This window comes from Pleurodeles waltl, chromosome 5 (genome assembly GCF_031143425.1).
Source record: "Pleurodeles waltl isolate 20211129_DDA chromosome 5, aPleWal1.hap1.20221129, whole genome shotgun sequence".
NCBI lineage: Eukaryota > Metazoa > Chordata > Amphibia > Caudata > Salamandridae > Pleurodeles > Pleurodeles waltl.
Genome location: NC_090444.1, coordinates 968779749 through 968797990, shown reverse-complemented (window position 1 = coordinate 968797990; position 18242 = coordinate 968779749). Strand labels below are relative to the sequence as shown.

Below are 18242 nucleotides of genomic sequence, written 5' to 3'. Positions count from 1 at the left end.
AAGCACTTCGCAAAAAACACCTCTGTTTTCTTCCAAAAATTTGGATGTGTCCACGTTGCGCTTTGGGGCGTTTCCTGTCGCGGGCGCTAGGCCTACCCACACAAGTGAGGTATCATTTTTATCGGGAGACTTGGGGGAACGCTGGGTGGAAGGAAATTTGTGGCTCCTCTCAGATTCCAGAACTTTCTGCCACAGAAATGTGAGGAACATGTGTTTTTGTAGCCAAATTTTGAGGTTTGCAAAGGATTCTGGGTAACAGAACCTGGTCCGAGCCCCGCAAGTCACCCCATCTTGGATTCCCCTAGGTGTCTAGTTTTCAGAAATGCACAGGTTTGGTAGGTTTCCCTAGGTGGCAGCTGAGCTACAGGCCAAAATCTACAGGTAGGCACTTCGCAAAAAACACCTCTGTTTTCTTCCAAAAATTTGGATGTGTCCACGTTGCGCTTTGGGGCGTTTCCTGTCGCGGGCGCTTTGCCTACCCACACAATTGAGGTATCATTTTTATCGGGAGACTTGGGGGAACGCTGGGTGGAAGGAAATTTGTGGCTCCTCTCAGATTCCAGAACTTTCTGCCACAGAAATGTTAGGAACATGTGTTTATTTAGCCAAATTTTGAGGTTTGCAAAGGATTCTGGGTAACAGAACCTGGTCAGAGCCCCGCAAGTCACCCCATCTTGGATTCCCCTAGGTCTCTAGTTTTCAGAAATGCACAGGTTTGGTAGGTTTCCCTAGGTGCCGGCTGAGCTAGAGGCCAAAATCTACAGGTAGGCACTTCACAAAAAACACCTCTGTTTTCTTCCAAAAATGTGGATGTGTCCACGTTGCGCTTTGGGGCGTTTCCTGTCGCGGGCGCTAGGCTTACCCACACAAGTGAGGTATCATTTTTATCGGGAGACTTGGGGGAACGCTGGGTGGAAGGAAATTTGTGGCTCCTCTCAGATTCCAGAACTTTCTGCCACAGAAATTTGAAGAACATGTGTTTTTTTAGCCACATTTTGAGGTTTGCAAAGGATTCTGGGTAACAGAACCTGGTCCGAGCCCCGCAAGTCACCCCTCCTTAGATTCCCCTAGGTCTCTAGTTTTCAGAAATGCACAGGTTTGGTAGGTTTCCCTAGGTGCTGGCTGAGCTAAAGGCCAAAATCTACAGGTAGGCACTTCGCAAAAAACACCTCTGTTTTCTTCCAAAAATGTGGATGTGTCCACGTTGCGCTTTGGGGTGCTTCCTATTGCGGGCGCTAGGCCTACCCACACAAGTGAGGTATCATTTTTATCGGGAGACTTGGGGGAACGCTGGGTGGAAGGAAATTTGTGGCTCCTCTCAGATTCCAGAACTTTCTGTCAAAGAAATGTTAGGAACATGTGTTTTTTTAGCCAAAATCTTAGGTTTGCAAAGGATTCTGGGTAACAGAACCTGGTCCGAGCCCCGCAAGTCACCCCTCCTTGGATTCCCATAGGTCTCTAGTTTTCAGAAATTCACAGGTTTGGTAGGTTTCCCTAGGAGTCGGCTGAGCTAGAGGCCAAAATCTACAGGTAGGCACTTCACAAAAAACACCTCTGTTTTCTTCCAAAAATTTGGATGTGTCCACGTTGCGCTTTGGGGCGTTTCCTGTCGCGGGCGCTAGGCCTACCCACACAAGTGAGGTATCTTTTTTATTGGGAGACTTGGGGGAACATAGATTAGCAAAACAAGTGTTATTGCCCCTTGTCTTTCTCTACATTTTTTCCTTCCAAATATAGGAGAGTGTGTAAAAAAGACATCTATTTGAGAAATGCCCTGTAATTCACATGCTAGTTTGGTCACCCCGGAATTCAGATATGTGCAAATAACCACTGCTCCTCAACACCTTATCTTGTGCCCTTTTTGGAAATACAAAGGTTTTCTTGATAGCAATTTTTTACTCTTTATATTTCAGCAAATGAATTGCTGTATACCCGGTATTGAATGAAAACGCACGTCAGGGTGCAGCTCATTTATTGTCTCTGGGTTCCTTGGGTTCTTGATGAACCTACAAGCCCTATATATCCCCGCAACCAGAGGAGTCCAGCAGACGTAACGGTATATTGCTTTCGATAATCTGACATTGCAGGGAAAACTTACAGAGTAAAACGTAGAGAAACATTTAGGTTTTTTTCACCTCAATTTCAATATTTCTCTTTTTCAGTTGTTATTTTCTGTAGGAAACCCTTGTAGGATCTACACAAATGACCCCTTGCTGAATTCAGAATTGTGTCTACTTTTCAGAAATGTTTAGGTTTCTGGGATCCAGCATTGGTTTCATGCCCATTTCTGTCACTGACTGGAAGGAGGCTGAAAGCACAAAAAATTGCAAAAATGGGGTATGACCCAGTAAAATGCCAAAATAGTGTTGAGAAATTGGGTTTTCTGATTCAAGTCTGCCTGTTCCTGAAAGCTGGGAAGCTGCTGAGTTTAGCACCGCAAACCCTTTGTTGATGCCATTTTCAGGGGAAAAACCACAAGCCTTCTTCTGCAGCCACTTTTTCCAATTGTTTTGAAAAAAACGAAATATTCACTGTATTTTGGCCAATTTCTTGGCCTCCTTCAAGGGAACCCACAAAGTCTGGGTACCTCTAGAATCCCTAGGATGTTGGGAAAAAAGGACGCATATTTGGCTTGGTTAGCTTATGTGGACAAAAAGTTATTAGGGCCTAAGCGCGAACTGCCCCAAATAGGCAAAAAAAGGCCTGGCACAGGAGGGGGAAAAGGCCTGGCAGCGAAGGGGCTAAAGAACATATGCCTAACTGGACAGTAAAAAGAAAATGCAAGAGTTAAAGAGAAGATAAATGTCTCGACGGTTAGAGAAAAGGTAAGGCTAGACTAACAAGTCAAAAGAGAACATTGAGGGATAGAACAGCATTAGCATAAAAAGAAGGAACAAATAATCTGGAGTTTCAGGTCAGCAATACTATTAAGAGTGGTAGATTGAGGCTAATACAGAGTACAGTAGATTGGGACAAGTCAAGGACAGGGCATGTGTTACTTACGAACCTAGAAAATTAGGACAAGTAGGGGGTTGAAGAGACAGTCCAAGGTTAGAGCAATAGGGCAAAGTAAAAGCTATGGGGACCCATAGAGCAGGGCCAGAAGAGACAGTGCAACAACAATGATAAAGACATTAAGAGAACACAAGGATAGCATGTCAGGCCAACCTACAAGAAGTGGAGAGGGGGGCAGTATAGGGATGAGGCAAGAAAGAATTGCTAAATAAGACAGTAAAGAGACAGCAAAAATGAGACTGAAGGTAGAGAAAAAGGCTAGGCTTGGAGGGGTCAGCAAATATTACAAGTAAGAAACAGAAGAAAGAGGAGGATAGGTGCTTATGGAAAAAAACAAAGGAACATTTAACAGACAAGACTAGAATGAGAGTATGAATAATGGACTAAATTCATGAACACATTCCAGAAGAGAAATGTGACAAGAAGGCAGAGAAACAGGGGCAGAATTAGGCTAAACGGATGAAAAATTGTGTTTAGAGGAATAGGACATATTTTAGGCTAGTGGGAAGGGTAAAAACAAGGCATATGGAACATGGCAACACATTAGATTGAGGGCTGAGGCAATGATCTGACTGGTAGGAAAAGACACAAACTAGAATAAAGGGAAAGCTCAGCTCACAAGGCAGGCTAGATGGACAGGACTAAGATGAGGACAAAAAAGTATGCCAAGTTGAGAAAACACCAAAGCAAGCACAAGCATAGAAAGAAAACAGAGTCCAGGCTAGGGTAAAGGAAAACAGGAAAGAAAATGTCATAAATAGGCCAACTAAATGGGAGAATAACGCTACTGAAACAATGCAAAGAATGAGGTACAGGTCAAGTTCAACAACACAGTGATGCTACAAGACCAAATAAGCTGCCAACTGGAAACATTGATCAGACCGCCCAAGTCGTAATCAGGCCCTAAGTCTAAACCAAGATCAGAATAGTACAAATGAAAGAACACACAGATTGGTTAAATAAATGCTAAAAAGAAGAGACGACAAATAGGCTCAAAGATTGAAAAATAAACACCAAACATATAATTAAAAGTCAACAATACATGGATGAATGATAAAAACACGAGAGGAAAAAGAGAATGCAGAGGACTTAGTTTAGTTTAGTTTTAAGGATTTATAAAGCGCGTAGTGACCTGAAGGCATCCCAGCGCTAAACCTAACCTGACCAGTGCTAGCAATAGGAGAATTCAGAGAGCTACCTACAGAAAAGAATGGTCTTAAGTTTTTTTCTAAAAAGCAGTTCTGAGTGTTCATGACCGAGTTCAGAGGGAAGATCATTCCAGAGATGAGCGGCCTTGGTGGAGAAGGAGTTGGCCCCCCAGGCTCTCTTAGACCGCAAGATGGTCACAAGTCGAGAGGAGGAGGACCTTAGACTTCGAGAGGGGACATAAAGATATAGCCGCTTTCTAAAGAACATTGGACCCTTATCTTGCAGGGCTCTGTGAACAATGCATAGGGTCTTGAAATAAATACGCTGCTTAATAGGGAGCCAGTGAAGTATGGAAAAAGCAGGCTTAGCGGATAAATGTCTGGGAAGATTGACAAGAAGCCTGGCAGCTGCGTTCTGGACTGTTTGCAGCCTTTTTATGACATAAGCCGGGGCGCTGAGAAAAAGTGAGTTCCCATAGTCCAGACGGGAAAGGATCAGAGTTTGAACAAGGATTCTTCTGGCCATAGGGGGAAGAAGATTAAAGATTTTCCTAAGGACTCTTAAAATGCCAAAGCATGTAGAGGAAACTCTTTTTGCTTGATAATCCATGGTCAGGCGAGAATCCACCCAAAAACCAAGGCTTTTTACCTGGTCCTTGGGAGTAGGAAGATTGTTGAAGGCCTCAGAGTATAGTGAAAGGGGAGGGGCTGGGGGGGCATTGCCTAGTACAATGACTTCTGACTTTCCCTCATTAAATTTAAGCTTAGACTGGATCATCCAAACTCCAATGTCTTTCATACAACACGAAAGGTTGGCTGCCGACGAATCCCCAGAACTAGATAGTGACACCACAAGTTGAGTATCGTCGGCATAGGTGACCAAAGACAGATTGTAGGGAGCGATCACTTTAGCCAGCGGGGATAGATAAACATTAAAAAGAGTTGGACTCAGGGAGGAGCCCTGAGGAACTCCACAAGTCAATGGAAAGATATCAGAGAAGTAGGCTCGGTCCAGGACTTGAAAAGATCTACCTTTGACGAAAGCGGACAGCCAGGACAATGCTAGGCCTCCTATCCCTAATTCAGAGAGCCTACAGCAGAGAAGGTTGTGATCCACCGTATCAAAAGCTGCGCTGAGATCAAGTAGAATCATGGCTACATGAGACCCTTGGTCCAGAAGTTGCCGGGCTGACTCCGTCACTGTAAGGAGGGCTGACTCCGTGCTATGATGGGCTCTGAAACCCATTTGAGGGGGGTGAAGGAGTTCATGGCTCTCTAAGTAGCTGGTTAATTGGTGGTTAACATGTTTCTCCAGAATTTTTGTTGAAATGGGAAGGAGAGCAATGGGTCTATAATTCTCTAACAGAGATGGGTTCAATTTCGTTTTTTTAAAAAGAGGCTTAATGATGGCATGCTTAAAAAGAGGGGGGAGGAAACCTAAGGATAGGGAATGATTCAGTATTTTTGTAAGGGGAGGTACAATAATATCTGAAACTCGCGAGAGGATGGAAGGAGGGGCGGGGTCTAGGGGGGAGCCCGATTTAATTTGAAGAAGAAGGTTGGTAGTAGCGGTGTCAGTGAGAGGTACAAAAGCGGTTAATGTGCTTCCGGAGAGGGAGGGATCCATCGTTTGGTACTCTACTGTACCTGGGGGAGGAGAAGAAGGGAACCCAGAGTATATCTTGATGACTTTGTCATTGAAGTGAGATGCCAGAAGATTACTGTATTCAGTGGAGGGCTCTGCGGGAGGAGAGGGCATAGGGGTTATGGTTAATTCCTTAAAAATCTGAAAAATGTCCTTTTGTGAACAGGAGGAGTTTTCTATTCTTATTCCGTAGTAAGAGGACTGGGCGGCTTTAATGTTTTGGTGGTAGAGTCTGACAGATTGCCTATATATTTCTCTTTCGGTGGGACTGTAATTCTTTCTCCAAGATCTTTCTAACCTTTTGCACTTTTTTCTTAATTCTAACAGACAAGGTGAGAACCAAGGTTTAGCCTTATGGGGGGGCTTGTTAGATCTTAATTTGATGGGCAGAATACTATCCAAAGAGGAGGAGATCCACTCATTAAATAAATCTGCGGAGGTGGAGGGGCTGCTGACCCCAAAGGAGGTCTGGAGAGCAGCGCGCCATTCCCCAAGAGCCAATTTTTACCAAATGCGACCAAAGGTTAAGGAGGTAGACGGCACATCTGGAGTAACCTTATAAGGGAAAGAGAAAGATAAAAGGCAATGATCCGTCCAGGTTAGGGGCTGGGACGGCAGGGTGGTGAGAACAGGGAGATTACTGAATAGGAGGTCCAGCGTATGGCCTTTGGTATGGGTAGGTCCTATTACGTGTTGAGTTAAATCAAGCGCAGAGAGGGACGCAAGTAGAGACCTGGCGTGCGGACAGTTTTCATTATCAAGGTGGATGTTAAAATCCCCAAGAATAGTAAAGTTAGGGGATTTACAGATAAGACTAGCTGCGACTTCCGGCAAGGAATCTAAAAAACGAGTGCAAGGTCCTGGGGGTCGGTAGAGAAGCATACCGGAAAAGGTAAAAGTGGGGGAGAGATAGAGAGAGAAAATTAAGCTTTCACACTCCGGGATATCAGAGGGGAGGGTGGTACACCGAAAGGTATTTTTGTAGATAATGGCTATACCACCACCTCTTCCATGGAGTCGATCTACATGCGCCATAGAGTAGGTGGAGGGTAGAGAATTGCAGATATCTACTGCTGAGTCATTGCCCAACCAGGTTTCGGTAAGAAACAAGGCGTCAGGGGAAAGATCTTCTATGAGGGTATATATGTGAAGGGAGTGCGCTGGTAAAGAACGACAGTTGAGGAGCAATATGTTGCTCGTTTGGGATGTGGGGGAGAAGGGGGGTGAAACAGCCTTAGAGGAACTAGGGCAGGCCGGGCAGAAAGAAGAGGCATAGGACCCAGGGGGTACTGAGAGAGGTGGGCCAGATCCTGCCCCTCTGAGTGCGTAAAGCTGCAAGGGAGAGTAGACTAACCTGTCTGTAGTAAAAAGAGCAGCATTTCTGGGCTCTGGGCGCTTCAGGGCGCGGACGGGCGCAGACGGGCTTGCCTTTGGCGCCCTTCGGCGCGCCAGCGGCGCGTCCGCTGCGCGGCCGGCGTCCTTCCGGCATTAAATGAGCCGGGGGAGCCGAACGAGGCTCAGGAGCCTAAAAACAACTAGACCGCTAACAAAAATGGCGGTCTAGTCGGTCCCAACCAGGAAGTAGGGAGGAGAGAAAAAAACAAGCAATCGGGGACCACTGAACACGGGCCCCGAGGTTGCTATGAGGTAGAAAACCAAGTTATACCCCCAGGGACAAACACAGAAACAAGGATGTGCCCCCAATCCATGTGAATCCAGCAAAGAAGGAAATATTCGTTTTTTTCCAGTCCCTTATATTTTAAAAAGAATTTCCCCCAAAAAAAAGAGTGAAAGCCAAAAAATGACCTTCAGAGGTTAAAATGCCCAACAAACAATTTAAAAACATTTGTTTCTTAAAATTTTAAAAGATGCTTACACGATCAAATCAGGTGCCAGGCCGGCGTCCTTCCGGCATTAAATGAGCCGGGGGAGCCGAACGAGGCTCAGGAGCCTAAAAACAACTAGACCGCTAACAAAAATGGCGGTCTAGTCGGTCCCAACCAGGAAGTAGGGAGGAGAGAAAAAAACAAGCAACCGGGGACCACTGAACACGGGCCCCGAGGTTGCTATGAGGTAGAAAACCAAGTTATACCCCCAGAGACACACACAGAAACAAGGATGTGCCCCCAATACATGTGAATCCAGCAAAGAAGGAAATATTCGTTTTTTCCAGTCCCTTATATTTTAAAAAGAATTTCCCCCCAAAAAAAGAGTGAAAGCCAAAAAATGACCTTCAGAGGTTAAAATGCCCAACAAACAATTTAAAAACATTTGTTTCTTAAAATTTTAAAAGATGCTTGCACGATCAAATCAGGTGCCAGGCCGGCGTCCTTCCGGCATTAAATGAGCCGGGGGAGCCGAACGAGGCTCAGGAGCCTAAAAACAACTAGACCGCTAACAAAAATGGCGGTCTAGTCGGTCCCAACCAGGAAGTAGGGAGGAGAGAAAAAAACAAGCAACCGGGGACCACTGAACACGGGCCCCGAGGTTGCTATGAGGTAGAAAACCAAGTTATACCCCTAGAGACACACACAGAAACCAGGATGTGCCCCCAATACATGTGAATCCAGCAAAGAAGGAAATATTCGTTTTTTCCTGTCCCTTATATTTTAAAAAGAATTTCCCCCCAAAAAAAGAGTGAAAGCCAAAAAATGACCTTCAGAGGTTAAAATGCCCAACAAACAATTTAAAAACATTTGTTTCTTAAAATTTTAAAAGATGCTTACACGATCAAATCAGGTGCCAGGCCGGCGTCCTTCCGGCATTAAATGAGCCGGGGGAGCCGAACGAGGCTCAGGAGCCTAAAAACAACTAGACCGCTAACAAAAAAGGCAGTCTAGTCGGTCCCAACCAGGAAGTAGGGAGGAGAGAAAAAAACAAGCAACCGGGGACCACTGAACACGGGCCCCGAGGTTGCTATGTGGTAGAAAACCAAGTTATACCCCCAGAGACACACACAGAAACAAGGATGCGCCCCCAATACATGTGAATCCAGCAAAGAAGGAAATATTCGTTTTTTCCAGTCCCTTATATTTTAAAAAGAATTTCCCCCCAAAAAAGAGTGAAAGCCAAAAAATGACCTTCAGAGGTTAAAATGCCCAACAAACAATTTAAAAACATTTGTTTCTTAAAATTTTAAAAGATGCTTACACGATCAAATCAGGTCAAAAAGTAGAGAAAAGCACTGCTTGATCAGCTGCGCACACATTATATAACAACTAGCAGACCAGACCTGTGCTACAGAGATGTCAACAATCAGATTAGAGCAGTGATACTCAAAGTACATCCTATGGGCCGCATGTGGCCCTCCTTACCTTTACATGCGACCCTACTGAACAAAAGCATTGGGCTTCTGTTTACAAAGCACTATCATTTATAATGGTAATAAATTCATGGCAAACATTTATTTACAGGCAAAATTAAGTACGAAAAAAAGCACAGAATGTGTCCTGCGCCACTTAACTTTAAGAACACCTTAATTTTTAAACATCTTGCAACAAACGTGTACAAATTATGAAAATGTCCTTTCAAAATTTAAAAAAGTGCATTTCTGTAGCGTTTCACCTTAGTACATCAGAGGTAAATCAGTGCGTTGAGAAATGTCTTTAGAAAGTGCCAGTTTCCAAACGTGAATTGAGAAATGTTCATACCCCTCACCAACCTGACAACAATGGCAATAGTGAACGCTGTTGTGACGTGCACCCCCTGTCCTGCTTGGGCTGCTAATATACAAGGACACAATTAAAGTTTATGTAATTAACACAAGGGACGTTTTTGTACAAGGCACAACCTGAAGTCACGTATTTTGAGGTCCTTCTTCCTATGACAGTGAAGAAAAAGGAAGCAAAGAGAAATAAAACAATTGCCTAGGATCACACAATTCGGTCAAGTGGGAAGCCAAGATTGATCCCAGGAGCAACTCAACCACTAGGTGTACGTGTTGCTTCTCCTACGCCCACGGAACACCTGACCTCCATCCTGCTGGCATCAATGCGGCCCTCAATGACACTACAGACCAAACGTTTTGGGCTCTGGGAATATATCTGCGAGTACCCATGGGTTAGAGGATAGGTATAGCAGAAGGATGGGGAAATACGAAAGGAGTTGGGGTTTAGGTACAAGAAAGAAGCATGAGACACAGTTGTGGCTATAATAATTAGAAAACACGGGTGTGTAGCTGCAGGGTGAAGTTCGTACTGAGGAAGTGTGAGAAAGAACTACCATGTGGACAGTCTAAAGTGTCAATATAAGCAAAGACAATGTCAGAGAAACCGAGAAGAGCAGAGGTGTAAAGCAAGGGGTTTAGAGGCTAAAAGAAAAGAGACAAATATGAGGGATGGGACAAAAGGAGGTCTTAAGGGAAAAGCGAAGATTAAACCATAATATAAACAATACGAATTCAGGGTAAGATGGAAAGGTCACAGATGAGATTAGAGTAGCGGTCTTCATATTTTTTATGCTGTACATTCCCCTAGAATGAAAACACCTTAGCTCACGATCAGCCTATAAAATTGGTATTCTTTATCAGAAAAATATCGGTGGAAGGAGGGGGGATGAAAGTTTTAGTGATTAGTTGTAGTCCCTCCCCCTTTGATACCTACTGCCAGGTAGGATGTTAGTGGCACAAGATGCTACTGATGGCCTATGACAGAGTGATTCACTGCATTTCTGGTTTTTTTCACTCAAAAGAAAGCACTATTTTTAGCATGATGCTCCTCTTGGCCAGTGCGTAGCAACTACCCTCCTAGCCCCTCCTCCACAATCCCCGCTGAGATTAATTTAGACCCGCCCCCCACCCACCTTGGCATCACACCCTTCAGCTTGAAGGCCTCTAGATAACAGAAAAGGCTAGAAAATTTTCAAGTGCAGTGAAAGAGGTTAATGAAACAAGTGACACCACTTAAGGTGACAGGTGGAATGCTTAAATTAATCTCTGCTACAGGCAATCACACCTGGCCTCTTTCCAGTCCACAATGTTAGCTTGTCTGTGCCACTTTAGACAGGCACCAGTTGTATGCAAATCAGGGTTGGCTCCATCAAATTGCCTTGCTATCAGGAACGCAAGAGACCTGAAAAAATGTTTTGATTTCATTAGGCCTCATCAGTGAGATGCAGCTTGATTCCCAAGGCACAGTAAGCTAATCATCAACCTAGGGGTGTATATCTCCTGCTTAGTGAGACATGCTTAAACCACAAAAGGTAATGCAAGGAATGTTGGAATTAGTCTCCCTTGTACTCTCGCTGGGGCGCATTGCAACCCATTGTCTTTTTTTTTTTTAACTGTACCATTAAAGCCAGGGATCACAATATAAAAAGAAGCATTTGCAATGATTAGGTCTCGCATTTGTGAGAGTTAGAGCTATTGGCACTGTAAATGCACAATCAGACTTTTCTTGCCCTATAAATTGGTCAACCCTGTCTTATAATTTGGTCCTTTCCTGCCACATAATTCGAGTGGCCCTGCATATAACTAAAGCTCTTCACATTTACCTTTTTCCTCTATCTGTAGCAAAAGAACGAAAATATTGTAATTTAGATGTAGGCAGCCCGTAGTAACATCACGTATATCTGGAAGTCTGATTGTAATGGTAATATTTCACATATAAAATGTGAGGATAACAAGTTTGGGTTCACCCCAAGGCATTAATGAAAGACATACGTTTTCCTATTTTTTCCACTTTTCCTGCAATACTGAGACACTGTTGTCTTCGCAGCACCTGGGATGAATTAATAGTGTATTCTTTACACAGCTGCTTTTAAATATATAAAAACCTCCAGCTTCTGAATAATATATCTGAAAGAGTTTTCTTCTTTCTCAGTGGGGTGAGAATGCTGCATTTTGGATGCCACATTAGCTGCAGGGTGAAGGCTGGTACTTTCTAGGCAGGGATGGGGAAGCATCCTTTCGCACTAAAGGGCACACTGCTGCTGCAATATGACTTCATTGCTTTGGTTCTAGCCACTTGGCTGTACTGCAAATAGCAAGGAAAGAGCAACACAGCGTGCAGGGGAGGAGGAGTTGCCAGGACACGCAGACAAGACAGCGGCATGGGGGTAGGCGGTTCAGTGGGGGGAAATTACACAAGGGAGAGCAAAAGGGGCCAGAAGTTGTGAAGGCAAGAGGCATGCGAACAACGTTCTCCAGTACCGCTGGACGAAGGGGAGAGAGAAAAGAAAACAGGTGGACCTATCACTCTTACCTCTTAACTGCTTAAACCAACAAGCAGGCGCAGTGCTGATGAAAGAAAGGCACGGCCGCAATGCTGAAAGATGAAGTGTGGCTGCCGTGAAGAGGACGTGCACTTTTCTTTCATCAACACGTCACCCGATTCATGGCTGCTGTGCACAATGAAAGTGGACACTTCCACATACAAATCCCAAGCAGCGCAATAACCCAAATACACGCACTTAGTAAATAGCCCCAAAAAATTAAACAAGCCTCCCCTCAAAAACAAAATGCCATCACAAATATGCGATTAAATGATGTAATCCAAGTGCATTTTGCTAAAAATCAATGAAACGAGCCAGAACTCCAAAACAAAATGCCATTGGAAAAAGCGTTAGTCAGAAAGCACAAAAAAAAAGTGTTTGGAATGCAATGGTCTGGTGTTTGCTCAAATTCGAGCTCTTAGCGTTGTAAATTACTGACTGGACTTTTCTTGCCACACAGACTGAAAATAACAAGAGAGCGAGCTTGCCCTGGAAAATCCCTCCTCTGCTATTGGTTTATGTTTACAGAGGGAGCTGGTGGGACTGAACACACATCCACAGTGTAAGACAAACAGGCAAATAGTAAAAAAAAGAGGTCCCTTACAGAAGAGATAAACAGGACATAGCGTAATTCTACAGTACTTTGTGCTGCTCCCAAAGAGAAAAAGGCAGGACAAAGAGGCAGAACTGACCACTAGCAAGCAAGGATTTTTAAAGGACACTGGAACCAACAAATGAAATCGTTGGAACTCACAGTATAAGTATACAACACGTTGAATGCTAACGCTCGACCTAATAAAGACTCGGACCAGCACCACAAAGGACAGTCTAGCCCAAAGTGTTGGGCCATGTCCTGCATGAATAGCAACACAAGTCAAAGCATTACAGGTAAAAAATAAAGAAAACAACAATGTTACAAAGACGGGCAAAGAAAGTGTTGGGTAGATGGCAGTGAAGGGAGTGGAAGGTTTGAGGCATTATATGAAGGGGAAGGAAAAATAGGCTATGGGGAATGTGAAAAACTAAAATGGTGGGAAGGTGCAAGGCTATGTAAAAGTCTGCACAAGCGTACAGGACAAGAATGAAAAGACATGGGCAGTGGCAGTGATGACTTACACAAAGTGACAGTGAGATATGGCCATCAAAACATAGGAACAATCACAAGGTATTGACTGGTGGGGAAAGATGATGAATTTCAGAGGAAGAAAGGATGATCAAATTAGAAGAGGATGTAAAAATGACTGGGTAAAGTTGAGAAGCAAGGCTAGAAGGCCAGGTGGCAATGAGAAAATGAAAATATGGACCTTCCAATTGACAGGAGAGAAACAGGGGAAAGACAGACAGAGGATGAGGAAGAAGATATAGCAAAGGGAGGCAAAACAAGTACAGATGGATGCGAGATGGAAAATATGCAAGGACAGAGGGCACATGAAAAACATACAAAAGGAGAGGAGAAAACAAGTTAGATGGATAGAAAAAAGGGGGCAGCAAAGAATATATAGTAGTTTAAACAAAGACAGATGGATGTGATAGATACAATTAAGAAAGGATGCTGGAGAGGAACTAGAATTTAGGGGAGTTGAATGAAGACTCACATGTGAAAAGGAATGAATGAGAAAGAAGGCAGTGGGCACAAACAAAATACTGAGAGAAACGAGGGTAAATGGATTAAAATGTAGAGGCAATAATGATAAGGAAGTGGATAAGTTAACCATGAAGCTGGATGAAGTGCAAAGAGGTGGCAGTTATATTAAATATATAAATAAAACCTGAAGAAAAGTTGATGGGTAAGAATGAAAAACAAAAAACGCGCAAGCACCCTGTGAGAGATTAGCCTCTTTCTAGCATGGTTACCCCCATTTTTGTCCTGTTTGTGAGTGTTTGTCAGTGTGTTTTCACTGTCTCACTGGGATCTTGCTAGCCAGCACCCCAGTGCTCATAGTTAAAGCCCTATTTGTCAGTGTGTTTTGCCTGTCTCACTGGGATCCTGTTAGCCAGAACCCCAGTGCTCATAGTTTGTGGCTTATGTGTGTGTTGTCAGTATGCTTAACTGTATTACTGAAGTTCTGCTACTCAGAACTCAAGTGCTTATGCTCTCTCTACTTACCAAATTTGTCACTATAATTTAGTGACTCCATATTCCAATTCTAATTGGCACACTGGACCCCCCCCTTATAAGTCCCTAGTATATGGTACCTAGGTACCCAGGGCATTGGGGTTCCGGGAGATCCTTATGGGCTGCAGCATTTGTTTTTGCCACCCATAAGGAGCTCAGACAAACCTTTCTTCAGGACTGCCACTGCAGCCTGAGCAAAATAGTGCCCACACTATTTCACAGCCATTTTCACTACACTTAAGTAACTTATAAGTCACATATATGTCTAACCTTCATTTACTGAAGGCTAGGTGCAAAGTTACTGTGTGTGAGGGCACCCTTGCACTAGCAAAGACCCCACGTTGTCCAGGGAAATTCCCCGGACTTCGAGAGTGTGGGGATACCATAACACACATGCACTACATATATTTCAATACATATATGTAGCTTCACAATGGTAACTCTGAATATGGTCATGTGAGGTGTCTAAGATCATGGAATTGTCCCTCCATTCCAAATCTGTTATTGAGGGGCCAGTCCCATGCACCCTGAGGGCTCCACCATGGACCCTCAAGTGCTGCCAAACCAGCTCTCTGAAGTTTCTACTGCAGCCCCAGCTGCTGCCGCCTCACAGACAGGTTTCTGCCCTCCTGGGGACAGAGCAGCTCAATCCCAGAAAGGCAGAACAATGCATTTCCTTTTGGAGGAGGGTGTTACACCCTCTCCCTTTGGAAATAGGAGTTAGAGGCTTGGGAGGGGTAGCCTCCCTGAGCCTCTGGAAATGCTTTAAAGGGCACAGACAGGTGTGGGGACACTCTGGGGACCTCTGAGTTGCAAGTGCCAGCAGGTGACGTCAGAAGCCCCTCCTGATAGGTGCATACCTGGGAGGGTAGCCAATCCCCCTCTCAGGGCTATTTAGGGTCACTCCTCTGGGTGCTTCCACAGATTCAGCTTGCAAGACTGCCGCAGGAATACTCTACATCCTCTGCTTCAGCTTCTGACCTTTGGATCAACCACAGACTGCTCCAGGAACCACTTTAACTGCAACAAAGTATCAAGGATGACTCCTGTGACCTGCAATTTCAGCTCCAGCCAGCATTTGCAACAGTTTTCAAGGTGTGCACACTCTGAGGACTGCCTATCTTCCTCCTGCACCAAAAGAACCGAAGGAATCTCCCATGGAGTGACGGAGTCACTTCCCTGCTTCTGCAGGCACCCTTCTGCGACGACGACCGGTACCCTGGGACTCCTCTCCTGACAATGAGCGTGCTTCCTGGAACACAGGTGGTGGACCAAAGTTACCCGGACTGTCTAAAGGTCCAGGTGTCCAAATTTGGTGGAGGAAAGAGCTTGCCTCCCCGTGCTGCGACAGTACCCCCGTGCATCGTGTCTTCTCTAGCTCTTGGGCTTCTGTGCACTTCTTCCAAGAATCCTTTGTGCATAGTGTAGCTCAGGTCCCCAGCACTCCATTCTGCGACGCACAACTCGCTGAGCTGTTCTCCAGCGGCGTGGGACCTTCCTGTGTAGTGCTGCATCGACCGAACTTTGCATCTTCTTTGTCCCCGTGTTCTCAGATCCCGTGGGTGCTGCCTGGTCTTCTGTGGGCTCTCTGAAGTGCTGAGAGCCCCCTCTGTCTCCTCAGTCCGAGTTGAGACCCCTATGTCCCTCCTGGGTCCAGGCAGCTCCTTTTTGACGCAAACCACGTACTTGCTTGAACCAAAGCTTGTTGGCGGAATCCAGCGACGCAAACAGCCGGCATCCAACAACTCGACGTGGGACATCACCTGCACCTAGCAGGAACACGCAGCCATCTTCTTTGGTTCTCTTCTGTACTGTTCTTCTTACCGGAGAATACACTTTTGCACCATCTTCTAGGTTGGCAGGGGCTCCTGTCCTTCCTGGACTCTTCTTCGACTTCTGGACGTGGTCTCCTCTCTCCACAGGTCTTCAGGTCCAGGAATCCATTGTTTGTTGATTGCAGTCTTGCTTGGTTCTGGCAAAATCCTTTATCACGACTTGTCATGTGCCCTGAGGAAACTTGCTTTACTTTACTCCTGCTTTCCTGGACTCTGGGGTGGGGTACTTTACTTGCCTATGGTGTTTTCCTACACTCCCAGTGCCCCTCTACACACCACAGTTGCCTGGGGGGAATTTGTGATTCGCATTCCACTATTTTAGTACAAGGTTTGTGTTGCCCCTAGGCCCATTGCAATCTATTGTATTTTCTACTGTTTGCACTATTCTATGACTGTTTACTTAGCTGATTTTGGTTACTAGTGTATATATTGTGTAGAATACTTACCTCCAGAAGGAGTATGCCTCTAAGATATTTTTGTCCATGTGTCACTAAAATAAAGCACCTTTATTTTTGGTAACACTGAGTATTGTCTTTTATTGTATATAAGTACTTGGTAACTATAGTGGTACTGCAGGAGCTTTGCATGTCTCCTAGTTCAGCCTAAGCTGCTCTGCTACAGCTACCTCTAGACAGCCCAAGCTGCTAGAACACTGCCTACATTTCACTAATAAGGGATAACTGGATCTGGTATAAGGTGTAAGTACCTTAGGTACCCACTACAAACCAAGCCAGCCTCCTGCACACCCCTATGACAAATGGTCACTGTAATGTAAGATACTGTGATAGCACAAGGGATGAGGCAAAGTCACACATAGGCTATTTATCTATCCTGCAGAATAAAATCCACTTAAAAAAATAAAAAGTGGTATGATATGATCCGTCTGATCGCATGCAAAGCAAACCAAAGGGCCACAAGCCACATGTTCCCAACATGGAGTGCTGATGAGAGGATGTGCTACATGGAGCCCAGACCTTCAAGGTTATGTAAGGTCAAGTTAAGAAACCTTTACAGAACAAGCTGTGTGGAGGGTGAAATGCTATATAGTTAGACCAGAAAACATAAATATAACATAACAATATCAATAACTAGTATTATTACATGTCCAGCTAGGTTGAAGTAAGAATGGTTGGTGAGATTGATGGGGGTGGTCTTGTTGGTCTGTGCTTTGTAGTTGACTGTTAGCTCATCTCTATCAAGTGTGTATGTCACCCACACTTTCAATTCGCCTGGGTAGCCTTCTTCACCATCTTCGCTAACCAGGGAGAAGCGCACACCATTTGGCAGCACCTCAGGAGTCCAAAGTTTCTGTAAAAAAAGAGAAATTGGGTCTTATTAAGAGTTGGCTCTACAGGGTACACACACATTTTCAGAGGCAATATCATATTACTTTATACTATAATGGTGATGCTTTTCATTACAGATTCTCTATAATGCAGCAAAAGGTTGGTGTATGTATATATACACGATCACACACACCTTTGGCTGCATTAGAGAGAATGGATATATATCTACATATATCTCAAAACAAAACTCTTTCAGGGTTAGAGTGATGCATAAATTATGCAAAACAAAAGAGAGAACTCTTTGTAGTTCCCATGTTTAGGTGGAGAGCAGCTCCAGTAAGGAGTCCCCTGCAACACCTGCCACACTCTGGATTTGCTCACCTCAAATGTCTGTTTTTCTAGCAACGTTTTTAAGCATAGGATTGGCACAGTGCCATCCACGCCCAGCTAAAAAGTGACAAAGTATTTTGCCATTTATATAGCAAAATCTTTAAGCATAGGACTGGCCCAGTTGCTCTGTAAAATGACAAAAGCCTTTGACCCCTTGAGGCACAGTATTACAGCTTTGGACTGGTAAAGTACCATCTATGCCAACCTGGAATGAGCAAAAGCAACCCCTGACGCGTGTTTCGATGTCATTACATCTCTTCAGAGAGGTTTAGCTTTGTCCAGACACAAAGGAGCACCCAGTATAAGTCAAAACAAAACCCTTTCAGGGTTAGTGTCAAGCGTTAATTATTCAAAACCCAAGTGAAAACTCTGGGTAGTTCCCATGTTTAGGTAGAGAGCAGCTCCAGTAAGGAGTCCCCTGCAACACCTGCAATACTCTGGATTTGCTCACCTCAAATGTCTGTTTTTCTAGGAAAGCTTTTAAGCATAGGATTGGCACAGTGCCATACAGGCAGAGCTGTAAAATGACAAAAGCCTTTCACCACTCCAGACACATATTACAGCTTTGGACTGGTAAAATACCGTCCAAGCCAACCT

At 44.5% G+C, this 18242-nt stretch overlaps 1 protein-coding gene across 1 annotated transcript in view; it reads right to left on the bottom strand.

Moving 5' to 3' along the window:
• GALM (galactose mutarotase) overlaps nt 1-18242 on the bottom strand; it is a 168743-nt gene that overhangs the window by 78617 nt on the left and 71884 nt on the right. The window contains exon 3 of the mRNA XM_069235097.1: nt 17071-17277. Coding sequence (XP_069091198.1) covers nt 17071-17277 — 207 coding nt within the window. The remainder of the gene's footprint in view (nt 1-17070; nt 17278-18242) is intronic.